Here is a 13,519-nt window from a genome sequence, read left to right as displayed (position 1 = left end):
TCCCGCGCAGCGCTTCCTCTGCGATTTATATATATATATAGATATTTATATATTCATATATATATATAAAGCAAATTGGGCTTATTTTTCTATGATATGAGACGGAGGAGACCGGTGGCCCCAGGGGTCCGTTGCTCTGGTAGTTTTTAGCGTCATGAGTTAAATGCGTTGTTGAATTTTTCTCCCTTTCTGCCGGGCGAAGGCGTTGCCGCTAGTGGCGAAATGGGGCTGAAAAGGTAGAATTGGCGATTTTGGCCTCCGCTCGCCCCGGATCCACTGCTGGGCTGGAGAAGCTGGAAGTGTCGGGGCTGTGGGAGCAGCCGGGATGCTGATGGGGAAGGGGACTGCGCTGGGGTGAGGTTTTCGAGGGGGATTTTTGGGGTGGGGAGGAGGTTTTTATGGCTGAGAAGGAAGAGGGAGCGTGCGTCCCTGCTCCCCAATCCCTGAAATCGCAATGTGGCTCTCGGGGAGTCTTGTTTCGTCAAGGGGATGGTGCATCGGGCTTTGTGTTGGCAGGGGGACGCCGGTCCAAGCCCACGGCAAGGGGAGTCCCTTCTCGCGGTACAGCATCCCAGGCGTGGCGGCGGGGATGCAGGAGGGACCCGCCGGCCGTGGAGGGACCCGGCTCTGCTCGCCCCGGGGTGGATGTGTAGGTGGGGACGAGGAGGCAAGGCAGGATTGTAAAGGAGCCGGTGGCCTGGAGCGATGCCCCAGGAAGGGAAGGAGGAGCGGCAGCTCTGGTTTAAGGGCAACAGCCGCCAAGCAGAGCAGGGAATCGGGAATGGTTTCCGCGGGCAGCGGAGCACGGTTTCTACTGGCAAACAGGAATGGTTGCTGCAGCAAAGCCATTTGGTCGCCCGTCCCTGTGTCCTCACCCGCAGCTCTCCCAGGGCCACCCTGGCCCCGGGGTTGGTAACAGCCCTATCTCTCCCTCCGGATGGGAGCGAGACGTGCCCGAGCCGTTATCTCGCTGGAGGAGCCTGCTCTGCCCCTGTGCGAGGGGCTTTGCACCCACTTTAGCTCCTTGCTCCTGGTTATTCACACGTGGTTTAACAGCAAGCGGCTCATAACAGGGAGGGGAGAGCGTGTCCCCTGCCACCTACCTACCCACGCTTCCAGGCTGGCATCCAGCAGCTCCCCGCTTGGTCTCCATTGGTGTTTCGGCTCCGCAAAGGGCTCTTCCCACCCGCGGCTGCCTTTGAGTCCTCCAGGAAAGGAAGGGAAGGGAGATGGTAGGGGCACCGAGCTCGGTTTGGCTCTGCCCAGCTCTCACCACCTTTTTTTCCAGCAGCGCCAGGGCAGTGACGAGGCTTTTAAAGGGTTTTTTTTCCTTCCGCAGGCTAAAAGTCCAGCCATGGTTTAGAAACACTGGTCTAAAGAAACCCTCTCAAATCTGTTTCTTTTACTCATTTTGCTAGATGGATTTTTTTTTTTTTTTTGCTCTATTTCAAGCCTCACAGAGCCCCAACCCTTCCCCTGAGCAGAAACAGCCTACCTGATATTTATACCACCTGTACAGGGGTTTCCTGGGACACCAGTTAAATATTGCAACTGGTCTGAACCTTTGCGTGGGACAGATCCCATTTCTCTGTAAATAGTCGAGTCCAACAGAAAGACTTGAATGCAGTTTCCTATTTATAGCCATTTTTTCTGGTTCAAGTATACCTCCCGGGGAAACGTGGGGAGATAAATAACACGGTATTATTCCTGTCACCACTTAAGTGAGAGCCACGTAGCTTGATGTTAAGAACTTGAACGCATCGTGTCTATTTTGTAGCATTTTGTACCAGTCTCCTGTGTGGTAGCTGAAGCGTGGTACAGGTAGGCTTCCGATTTTAATCAAACAGGTGAATTTGCTTTATCCAGTACATCAGCTCTACTACCCAACGCCCCCAGGAAGGTTTTGTGGACTCTGGTAGATGTTTCATAGAGCAGAGCTGAAGCCACTCAAGCATCCAGCTTGTTTTGACTAAATTTGTCCCTTTTGCAAGGTTCTCACATGGTTTATACTTTTTGTATATGAAAACAGTGGAGCGTCTCAGATTTGCCACCTCCATTACAGTACCACTTTAGCCATTTTGTATTTATCAGTGATACAACCCAATAAACCTCATTTCAATGAGTCTCAGCTCTTAGTGTGTTTCTGGTGCAGAGTCCTTGAACCTCAGCTTGCCTTCACCCCTCGAGTGTTTTTATAAGCACTCTCCACTCCAGGAGAGCACCATGAATGCAGGGTTAGTGCTGGCTCACATCACAACAAACCTTTCCTGCTCCCAGAAAGGTGGGATCAGTCTTTCCAGGGAATACATGAAGAGGAAGGAGTCTGAAACTCACCTCACTGCCCACGAACAATACCACATGTAAGTCTTTCTGCTCTGCCCGAGGCATTGCAAGCCCAGGTAAGGTTAATGTTCCATGGATAATTAGAGCTTGCAAATAAACTCATTAGAGGACTAAGTTTATACTGTCATGGACATGTACGTAGGAAACAGAGTCAGGAAGCTCAGCAGGTTTTGTTCAGGCATGAAAGTAAGACCTGCTTATGTCTAAGCTGCATGTAGCAGTTGTGTCTTAGCTAAACTCAGGGGAAAAGCCAGACCTAACCCTGCTCTGCAGGGACAAAAGGGAGCTCACAGCACAAGTGCTTTAATAAGCTATTATTAGGGCAGCTCTCCTTTTCTGGGAGAAGTAAAAAATCTGCTTAGTAATAATTCTAGGACAAAAGTAGGGTTTTTCTTCCTTCTCCTACTTTATTTAGAATTAGCCTGCATTATTCACTAAGTACTGGTACACTTTACAGTCCAGGAAAGCTCCTGTGTGCCCAGTGTAGACACAAAGAGCTCCCACCCCATTGTTCTTTGGTTAGAAAAAAGGCTTTTAAAAAAGTCACCATCCAAACAGCAAAAAAACCCAGCTTAGCTGCACATAAGAAGAACACATTACAACAGATCTGCCACTGCCCAGGGCCCCACACAGGCTGAGAACAGACATATGGCTTTTTTTTCCCCAAAAAAACCCTTCTTCTACAGAAGAGCTTAACTCAAACTAAACATCCAGCATTGCTTAGAAGGCTTCAGCGTGAGTCAAACATGAGCAGTCCGGGCAGACCGAGCATTTGCGAGAACAGAACCATGAAGGCCATTGCTTTTGCACCGTGGAGCAGCGCTCTGCCTCCCACGGGCTTGCTAACGCCACACCGAGCTCCCAAGAGAGCGGCACACCAGGATCCTGACCGCTGCCTAGTCCCTGCAGGAACAGGGCTGGCTTCCTAGAATAGCTAGCTTAAACATAAAGCAGCTTTGCTAGCTTGAGTAGGCCAGGAGTGTAGATGCTTACACCTTAGTACAACTAACATGTGTATGCTTCAGCTTCCAATAAATATCTATGACCTCAGAATAGGAAATTCCACTTCCAATACAATAAATAAAAATATTGCATTTTCTATCGGCCTGTTCAGGAGTCAGTTCGGAATGTCGTTTTTCAGTGCTGAAGGGAGTCCCACGTTAAGCAGTTAATGCTTCCAGCTCTTTGGGTTTCAACAGCTTCTTGGCAGCAATGATGGTGTTCTTCATCAGCATGGCAACTGTCATGGGCCCAACTCCCCCAGGGACCGGAGTGATGTAGCTGGCTTTCTTCTTCACGCCTGCAGGAAGGAAAGCTAGAGCTTAGCGTGCAAGTCAAGAGCAGCAACACTTATCAAGCTGGCTGGCCAGTGTGAAGCTGTAACCAGTCTAACATTGCTCCAATTCCTTCAAGACTGCCAGGTAAGGAAAAGAGTTTCTCAAGGAGGACTCTTCCCATCTGTTACCCAGGGCAGGGCAGAGCACACCATAGTCTGTCCATCCCCGCTGCTGAGCAAGCTTAACCGCAGAGCCCAAGCTGGGGAAAAGCAAAAAGCAAGGTCTAATAGCTGGACTTACAGCACAGAAATGTCAAGTCCAAGACTAGATGTGGGCTTCACATGTGCCCTTGAGGGTGGCCACAATAAAGTACTAAGAGTCTGAATGTTCACCCTCTCTCTCTTCCAGGAGGAGGTTCCAGCATCTTTTGTCAGGCACCCAGAGGTGCAGAGCTCATCACAACAGCCCATTTTCTCTCCTTCCTCCCCCCAGGTTCACACCGTTGCAGTTAAGTGGTGAGCAAGGCCAGTGAATAGCAAGCCAGAAGGTAAGTTCTGCATGTTTTTACTTAAAAGCAGGAGTATGAGTGATGAATTGGAGTAGAGGCAAAGCAACCTATCTGCTTAGGCTCCAGATGAGTCTCCTCTGCCTTGCAGCATACAGCTTTCCCATGGCGTATTACAGGAGAGCTGCACCCTTGCATATGTACAACACTGGATGCACCAAGCAACAGAACATAAGCATCAGTCTGCATCTGCTCAGTCACATGAACCAGGACCTTCTCCTCCCCTTCCCAGCACCCTTGATGTTTAATGCTCAAGGAACCAGCTGCAGAGCGCTCCATACCTTCAAAATCAACATCACCAACCAGCCTTGATTTGGCAGTGACAGGATCTTGCACTCTCGTTATCCCCACATCAATAACCGCAGCTCCTTCTTTGATCATATCAGCTGTGATCAGGTTGGGTATGCCTGCAAGAAAACAGAACCGCACACTCATGGTGGTGCTGAACAGCCCCCTGCTCCCCCTCACCTCATCTTTGTGTTTTGTTTTGACCCACCTGGGTCTTCCTGCCTTGCAAAACTATTGGACTCAGTAATCTTAAGGGTCTTTTCCAACCTAAATAATTCTATCATTCTATGAAATGCAAATCTCCCCACAGTTGCACAATCCAGCACTACTCCTTGATGTTCAGCTCAACCAGGAATTTGAGTGGTTTACTGATAACCTCAGAACTGGAATCCACCCCCAGAAAGAGGTCTGGCAAAGCAGCTGGGACCAAAGAATCCTCTCCAAGTTGAAACCTTAAAGCTTGCATGTGAACTCTGTGGCTGTGCTTGTTCATGCAGCTCCAGCAACAGTTTTGCACCTGCACGAAGTCAGCAAGCTGGAGCGGTGTCTGAGACCACCGCAACCCCGCTTGGCAGAGGCACTGGCTTCACCCAGGGGCTATAAAACCCAACGTGACAGGGAGAGAGGGGTGGGGAGCAGCAGCTTGCAGCTAAGCTGCGCTTTCAGGGTGGGGTGCGTTTGTCTGGCTCTGCCAGATACTGCCTCATTTTCTCTCCTCCCTCCCCACAGGTTCACACCCAGCTTCTGCTGCCAAACAGACACCCCGAATCAGCTCAACTCCTCTGCTGATGAACTAACTCCATGCCAAGGGTACAGCCTGGAGAAGCACACACCTCCAAGTGATTCCTTGTGCTCTGAAGATGGCACTGCAGCTGTCCCTCAGCATTTTGACTGTCTCTAGGTAAGCAGATGCTATATGGTATTTTTTTTCTCCTCCTCACATAGAGAATTGCCTGCATGTATAGCAGAGCCTGTCTATGGCTGTTCTCTAGATCTGATCAGGTGCTCACTGGCATACCAAGCCCTCTTGCCAGATGTTATTTTACATCTCAAAGGCGGAGCTACGAACAACTCTGCTAGCAAGATCAAGCATGTGGCTCCTAGGCTTAATCACAGGATTAACTGGCTGGCTCAAACAGCCCCTCACTCGCTGTCCTAGCCCTCGCCTAGGGCAGCTGCCGACAGCCATGAGAGCACCAGACCCTCCCTACACTGCCAGAGAGAGCTGCTTCAGATAGGGAGGTCCCAGGACATTCAATAACAACAGGATTGTCTCCTGCAAGCGAGGATTCTCATCAGAAACACCACGCAAGCTGCAGTGCAGCATGCTCTCTGCACCTTGCCTGTGCTCCGAGAGTTGGGTCTTACCTGCTGCCGCTACCACAATATCAGCACGGATTGTGTGTTGCTTCAGCTGCTCCTTGGGAGTGTAGCGGTGGGATATTGTGACTGTGGCATCGCCTGCAAGAGTGGGAGCTTTTTAATTCACACATACTACCCAAACCCAGCCACTTCTTTAAGTTTTCCCCTTCAAGACCACCCATTTATCAGGAGCATCAGAGCCTGATGACAAACCCCAGGGAACAGCCTACAAAGTCAGAGGGAGGGATCTGGTATGGAAGAGGACAAGAAGTCACTGAAAAAGGCTCCAAAATGTTACAAGACTGACTATGTGCAGAGTTAACTCCTCAGCCTTGACCACAGCCCTAAGGTGCTCCTGGGACTGGTTTAGGAGCCTGAAGAGGGTGATGCAACAGGCAGAGGTTTCCTTCCACAGCTGCCTAGCGCACAGGCTCCGAGGCCACCAAGCTCCTACCTCCCGGGCGCTCGTGCCTGCCATCCGTATGCAGCAACATGGCGATGGGCATACCCACGTTCTTCGACCTGCCAGCCACCACCACGTTCTTCCCCAGCGTTGGGATGCCTGCAGAGGACAAGATGGAGTCTTAAAACAAGCACAAGCTGGAGTTATGCCAGACAGCAGATAAATACTGCAGCAGCAGCTTACCAGTTCTCTTAATGATCTCCCACACCCCCCATGGCGTAGCTGGCAGCATGGAGTACTGGTCAAGGCACATGCGCCCCACGTTTATCACATGAAAGCCATCAACATCTTTGTCTGGAGTCACAGCGTTGCAAATCTTGCGCTCATCAATATGTTCTGGAAGAGAACAAAAAGCTTAATCCCAGGATCAGCCAAAAACCTGCTCTTTGCAGTCAGCCAGAGCCCTGACCTGCTGCACCAGCCCCTTCCGAGTCTGGAAGCTTGAAGCTACCCAAGACTCCCAGCAAGCTCAAGGCCAACGGCTCCCAGCAGAAGGGGACGGGAACCACTTTGGGACTACAGCATTGCCAATGCTGACAGGGTATTTTTAGGCAGCCTCAGCATCACAACCAAGTTCAAGCTTCCAGCTCTGGAAGCTGATACTCCCCACACAAGAATAGATGTTTGACCCCCCCAGCAACTTAACTCCTACAGGCAGCTGCATGATGCAGTAATGCATCAATTTCTTTAAGCTGCATCATGGCAGGGTGCCACTTCTCGTGTCACAGGATAGCCCCTGCGCTGCTACTCCTCCTTTGGCACATACAAGCCTTTAAAAGCTTTATGTAAAAAAAAAAGAGATGGAAACCTGGCTACTCACCAGGTAAAGGCAGCTGTACTAACAGGCCATCCACATTAGCATCATTATTGAGTTTGCTGATCAAATCCAATAACTCCTCTTCAGTAATAGAAGCCGGCCTGAGGATGGTTTCGCTGCTGATTCCTGCGCAATCATTGAAAGCGCCCCGTTAGCGTACACAAGCAGAAGAGCAATTTTCTTAATCCATGTGGGTTTAAGCTGCCCTGTTTCATTGCTGTACCAAATCTGATAGGCACACACCAAGGACCATATGCTTTGTGTAACAAGCACCTCCCAGGCTGGAGACCTTCACAAGTCTTGCAAGTTATGGTTAAGGACCATTAGTATCAGTCTGATGACCCTGGAAAGACTATCTGAAAGCAGAGACCCACCGAGCACAGGTTTCTCCAAGCCCTCCCTAACCAAAATGTGCTACGATGAAGGTGCAACCGCACATCCTGTGGTCTCTCTTGACACAGTAAGAAGGGGATGTTTAGCCTAAAGGTCTCAGCTCCAAAGAAGGCTTCAGCAGGACAGAACTCGAGGAGAAATTAAACCATTTATTGTTCCCTAGCCCCTTTCAGCACATTTTCTCCAGAAGCATACTTGGCTGAAGACCAAGCAGGACCTCAGCTTGCAAGATTAGAAGTCATCACAGGGTAGCAGGGCTGCTGAGGGATGATTGCATCTCAGGCAGCTGAGGAAAGAGTGTAAGTCAGAGCCCTGTCTGTGCTTTATACAGCCCCAAGAAGACTGCAGATCCAAACTAGAGCTTGATGTTGCCCTAAAGGATTCAAACACCACAATGCACACGTGAACTGTGTTTATTAACTACACTCCAGTACAACAATGAAGGCAGCCAAAAGTCACAGCAAATGCTGGGGCAGACGTGGACTGCCATGCAGCCGAGGTGAAAAGCTACCAGATAGATACACCCCAAAAAGCCTTCCCCAGCCTCCAGTGTAGAGTACTCCCAACTAAAGCAAGATAAAACAATCACTTGCTCCACTTTCTCAGAAGAGAGCACAAGACATACCGACGTCAGCAGCCGCTTTGGTTTTGTTCAGTACGTAGGAGTGACTCGCTGGATTTTCACCGACGAGAACAACGCTGAGGTGAGGTCTCTTGTTTCCAGCCGCCACCCACTGCTCAACCTCGTGACGGGCTTCCTGTCTGATCTGCCGGGCCAGCTTCCTTCCAGAGATCACAACTGCATCATTTCTGCAACAGAGAAAGCATTACCAAAGCAGTCAGCATCATTAGGACCATCAAATCCAAGCTCTCTGCAACACAGACCAGGTAAAATGGATTCTAACTGCAAGCCAGGGCAGAAAAGGCTCTTTCACTCAAGCTCCGCACAAGCCTATTGCGCTTTTACTCCACATCATGTGAAGCAGCATATTTCAGTCTTCATTTACAGCTTTACTGCCCAAAGCCAAGATCAGCAAACAAAACTGAGAGGGACCAACTTATTATGCAGCCTGAGAAAGCATACGTGCTACTCTTCTCGGCAAGGCCAAGAGTCCGCGTGTATCGTTTGCCTGGCACGTGTTTCAAGCTAAGATACTATTAGCTTCCATTTTTAGAAAGCCAGTCACCCATTGCTTTCAAAGGCATGACAGCTTCACTACAAAGGACTTACATAAAGCAGAACGCACTCCACTTAAGTGGAGCTTCCACCACCAAAGAGGTCTATCAAGTAATTCTGGCTCATTGGACGCAGCACGGGAGGCAGCGTGCCGTGCTTCCGTACCGAGTGCTGCTCCTGGAGATCCTCGTCCCCCACAGACTCCTCGGCAAGACCATCGGCCCACCTTGTGCAGCACACACCTTGCACAAGCCAACCTCATGCCCTCCCCTGCTCAAGTAATTGCTGCCACCGCTACAGTCGTATCTTCAGGCGGTTAAAGCTGGACTGGGGGTACGCAGTTTCACACCCTCTGACAGACTCCAACGTCTAGCTGGAGTAGAAGGGACATTCGCCCGTTCAAACCACGTCAAAACAGCTCCTCACGTACTTTTCTGGTCTAAATCGGTAACGGGGATATCTAGTCACTGCCAAATGCATTCCAGGCAACTGGACACCCTGCAGTATATAGAAAGGCTGGCTTGACCTACAGCTAGCTGGGAGACCACGGCTGCCAGCCCCCGTGCACAACAGGCTGTCCACACTGCTCACACTTGGGTTTTTTCTTCAGGTTATCACTGTAACTCTTATTCAAACGTCATTCTCATTCACTAATCCCTCTGTGAGAGGATTCATCTTCACAAGCTCCACTTTAGACCTCACTACAGCATTTAAGTCTTGCTTTGCTGCAAAGCCTCAGGATGAGCACCTTACTTGCCCAATTATTCCTACCTCTAAGCCAGAGCAGGCAAAGATGCTCCTCGCAGCGTTACTGTCATTTATGGTGCCTTCCCAAATCGCAAGGACCAGCCCATTTCTGAAGCTATGGCCAGGCAACATGCATCACAACTCCACAAGCTAGTCAACTCGCCAGAGGAATCCAGGAGATAACTGATCCAGGGGAGAAAGCCCAACAGCACCAAGCACAGTTTTTCCAACCCTCACCATCCGATGGGAGCATGCTGAATCGCTGCAGTTTCTCCTCAAAAATCCATCAGCTGCCTGGTGTGCAGACCATCTCCCACCAGATCCCATGTTAAGTCTAACACTGCTCTTTTCTGACCTTCTCTAGGTACAATCCTGATCCTGGAGCTCTGGGGACAGCTGCCACCGGGAAAAGCCACCACGAGAGCAGCTCCAGACCCACGCCTGCACAGGGCAGCCCCAAGGTACCATTCCAGGTAGGAAAGCCATTTGCCTAAATACTTAGAGATGCTGAGGATCTTTTGTGCTTTCTTAATCCCTGACCTACTCAAATACCTAGTTTTCCCCATTTACTGGGAATTAAGTGTCCTAATTAATCCCTAACAGAAATCACCCCAGTCAAACCCATTTAGCAATAACCAGTAAAAACCCATCCCAGACCAGCTCAGCCCACTGGCCCTCTACTTCTTACTTTAGCTTCAGAGCTAAACCCACACTAAGCTACTGTACATCCACTCAGATGTAAAAGGAATTATTACGAGTGCCTGGCAAGCTAGGGAAAGAAGAATTCATTAAATCAGAGTCACCTCATGCCACGAAGCTACCCGAATCTTCCCCTTACGTAAGCCTGAGACTGGGGTGCCCAGCCTGGGCTCCCAGGGGATGGGGGCAACCACCAGCAAGCCCCCCTGGGAGCTACAGGGAAGCCAAAATAAGAGCTTGGAGCCCTGTTTAGAGTAGGGAACGGCAGTGAAACCAAGGCACCCGAGCAGCAGCAGCTCCCTCAGGGGCTGTTTCGGTGCATTAAAGCAAAATCCACCGGGGATTGTGCAGAAATGGAAGGGGAAAGTCAGTTGTGCACGGCCTGAGCCACGGGCGGGATGCTCGGGGGTCACTCACAGCGCTTAAACCCGGGGTGAGCCCGGGGCTTGCGGCCCCGGAGGCCCCTCTGGGGGTGCGGGGAGGGCCCGGCAGAGCCGGTGCCCCCCCTGCCCGGGGAGAGGGGGGGAGCCCGGCACACACCATGCAAGGTGGGAGCGGGATTTCATCAGCCTGCACCGCCCGGGGCGGCCGCTGGGGGCCCGCCTCATTCATTCCCGGTACCGGCAGCGGAGGGCCGGGCCTACCCCGGCCCGGTGGGTGGGTGAGGGGGGGGGCCGGGCCGGGCCTCCCCCTCCTCAGCCCGCCCTGGGCCGGGATGGGGCTGAGGAAGCGGGCGGGCCCCGCTTTCCCACCACATCCACCCCCCGCCCGGACCGGCCGGGCCGTACCTGGTCGCGCTGAGGTGGAGGCGGCGGCCGCGGGGGCGCAGCGCGGCGCGGCCGAGGGTGCGGAGCGGGCAGAGCGCGGTTGCCATAGCAGCGGCGGGGCGATGGCGGGCACACAGCGGGAGGCTACAGCGCTCCCCTCCGCGCACGCCGCTACCTTATATAGCGCGGAGGGTCCGGCCCCGCCCCTCCGCGAGGCCGGCGGGAGCCAATCGCCGCGGCGAGCGGCGCGGAGGGGAGAGTTGAATGGCGGCGGAGAGGGAGGGGGCGGGACGGAGCGGGCGCTCCCCGGCTGCGATTGGGGTAGAAAGAGAGGCGCTGGGGAAAGGGGGTGGGGAGGGTGGAAGGAGAAGGGGAGTGTGATTGGTAGATAAGGGCGGGGCTTCGCCTCCCTAATTGGGCACGGCGGCGCTCATTGGCTGGGGCCAGGGGGGTAAGAGGGGCTGCAAGAGGGGCTGCGGGTTGCGTAAGACGTGGGGCGGGGCCGGGGGCGGGGTCAGGGCTGGGTCTAGGGCTGAGCCTGAGGTTAGGTCAGAGGTCAGGGGTCAGGGTTGGGATTGAGGTCGGGATTAGGGCTGGGATTTGGGTTGGGGTTAGGATGGGATTAGGGCTGAGAGGGAGAACGGGGCTGGGGAAGGGGCTGGGATTGGGATTGGGGTTAGGGTTGGGATTGGGGTTAGGGCTGGGATTGGTGTTAGGACTGGGGAAGGGGCTGGGATTGGGGTTAGGGCTGGGATTGGGATTGGGGCTGGGATTGGGGTTAGGGCTGGGATTGGGGTTAGGGCTGGGATTGGGGCTGGGATTGGGGTTAGGGCTGGGATTGGGATTGGGGCTGGGATTGGGGTTAGGGCTGGGATTGGGGCTGGGATTGGGGTTAGGGCTGGGATTGGGGTTAGGGTTGGGATTGGGGTTAGGGCTGGGATTGGGGCTGGAATTGGGGTTAGGGTTGGGGTTGGGGTTAGGGCTGGGATTGGGGTTAGGGCTGGGATTGGGGCTGGGATTGGGGTTAGGGTTGGGATTGGGGTTAGGGCTGGGATTGGGGTTAGGGCTGGGATTGGGGCTGGGATTGGGGTTAGGGCTGGGATTGGGGTTAGGGCTGGGATTGGGGCTGGGATTGGGGTTAGGGTTGGGATTGGGGTTAGGGCTGGGGAAGGGGCTGGGATTGGGGTTAGGGCTGGGATTGGGGCTGGGATTGGGGTTAGGGCTGGGATTGGGATTGGGGCTGGGATTGGGGTTAGGGCTGGGATTGGGATTGGGGCTGGGATTGGGGTTAGGGCTGGGATTGGGGCTGGGATTGGGGTTAGGGTTAGGATTGGGGTTAGGGCTGGGATTGGAGTTAGGACTGGGGAAGGGGCTGGGATTGGGGTTAGGGCTGGGATTGGGATTAGGGCTGGGATTGGGGCTGGGATTGGGGCTGGGATTGGGGTTAGGGCTGAATATGGAATTGGGGTGAGGGCTGGGGATGGGATTGGGGCCAGGGCTAGGCTTGAGCCTGGGATTAGGATGAAGTTAAATACAGGACCGTGAGTATGTCTAAAATTGGACTAAGATTGAGATTAGGATTAGGGTTAGGTTTGGTTTAGGGACTAAGGGTACGCACACCAGGACGGGCAGTTCAGCTGCTAAAAAGTAGGGGAGATTTTCACTGTAGGAGGTCGCTGGTATTGTCCCACCCCTCCTCGAGCATCCCAAAACCTGGGGGCGAGCTGGGCGCTCCCAGCTCCGGGTTGTCCCAGCTCCGAGCAATCCCGGTGCAGCGGGCCAGGAATCCGGATCCCACAGGCCAGCAGGCACGGGGCGGCCATCCGTCAGCATCCATCGACGGTGAGAGGGAGCCCTTACTCACCGTTTGTGTCATTCTCCGCTATTTCTGGCCACGCTTTCCACGGGGGGAAAAATGAAATGCTTTTATGCAGACCTAAATACCATTAATTTATTTTTTAACAGATCCCGTGTGGCGTCCACCGGCCCACAGCACCGGATCAGGATGGGTGTGAATGATACTCCCCGGAATTGTGTGGAAGGGAGCAAGAAACCTCCATGGAGAAGAGGTAAAAGGAGAGTCTGTAAATCCTTGGGAACGCATGCTGAGCGAGTTTAGCCGTTCCCTGCATGTTTATTTTCCTTAGCTTTACCCTGCGTGCCCCCTGAGCTGTGAAAAGCAGCCTTGGAGGTTTATCCTAAGGTCACTGAGGTGCTCGGAAAGTTTGGGGAGGTTTTTATGTCTCCCTGAGCATCCAATAAATACCGAGGATCACCGGCCACAGTCCCTGTGACTTGCCCCAGCGGAGCCGGCTCCACACCGTGCCACTTGTGGGAGCTGCAGGAGGCGGCCTGGCCACGAGCTAAAATAATCTCACGGTGTTTATTTTGGTTTTTAACTTGTTTAGAGTAACTACGGTCACTGCCTGGTTTTAAAAGGTCAATAACAGCGACTCCTTGCTAAAACAAGGGCTGGAGGAGTCGCATAGCTGCAAAAAAAGGGTGAAAATCTGCAGAAATCAACCCTGGGAAAAGGACTGGACAAGCTTTAGGATGTTTTGGGGGAATTTCAACCTGTGAAGTTGGCCTGTGAGGGCTGGATGGGGCGTACGGGTCTGGCC

The 13,519-nt window shown here is 52.8% G+C and overlaps 1 protein-coding gene across 1 annotated transcript; it reads right to left on the bottom strand.

Moving 5' to 3' along the window:
* Positions 1-3,451: 3,451 nt before the first annotated feature.
* On the bottom strand, positions 3,452-11,005 carry MTHFD2 (methylenetetrahydrofolate dehydrogenase (NADP+ dependent) 2, methenyltetrahydrofolate cyclohydrolase). The gene is made up of 8 exons (XM_059831585.1): positions 10,920-11,005; positions 8,134-8,318; positions 7,119-7,241; positions 6,482-6,634; positions 6,290-6,397; positions 5,842-5,934; positions 4,467-4,592; positions 3,452-3,643 (listed from the first exon to the last, which is right to left on the bottom strand). Exons 1-8 carry the CDS (start codon positions 11,003-11,005, stop codon positions 3,504-3,506), a joined length of 1,014 nt encoding a protein of 337 aa, XP_059687568.1. The 3' UTR covers positions 3,452-3,503.
* Positions 11,006-13,519: the final 2,514 nt, after the last annotated feature.

This window comes from Gavia stellata, chromosome 31 (genome assembly GCF_030936135.1).
Source record: "Gavia stellata isolate bGavSte3 chromosome 31, bGavSte3.hap2, whole genome shotgun sequence".
Taxonomy (NCBI): Eukaryota; Metazoa; Chordata; class Aves; order Gaviiformes; family Gaviidae; genus Gavia; species Gavia stellata.
The sequence above is the reverse complement of the archived record's forward strand: the minus strand, read 5'-3'. Positions and strand labels throughout refer to the sequence as shown.

What these genes read in the sequence shown, in the direction of transcription:
- MTHFD2 (XM_059831585.1), bottom strand. Translation starts at nt 11,005, where the DNA reads ATGGCAACCGCGCTCTGCCCGCTCCGCACCCTCGGCCGCGCCGCGCTG. An exon ending in CTCCACCTCAGCGCGACCAG is followed by an intron (nt 8,319 to 10,919) that starts GTACGGCCCGGC and finishes TCTCTGTTGCAG; the next exon opens with AAATGATGCAGTTGTGATCT. An exon ending in TATTGTGGTAGCGGCAGCAG is followed by an intron (nt 4,593 to 5,841) that starts GTAAGACCCAAC and finishes GTTTTCTTGCAG; the next exon opens with GCATACCCAACCTGATCACA.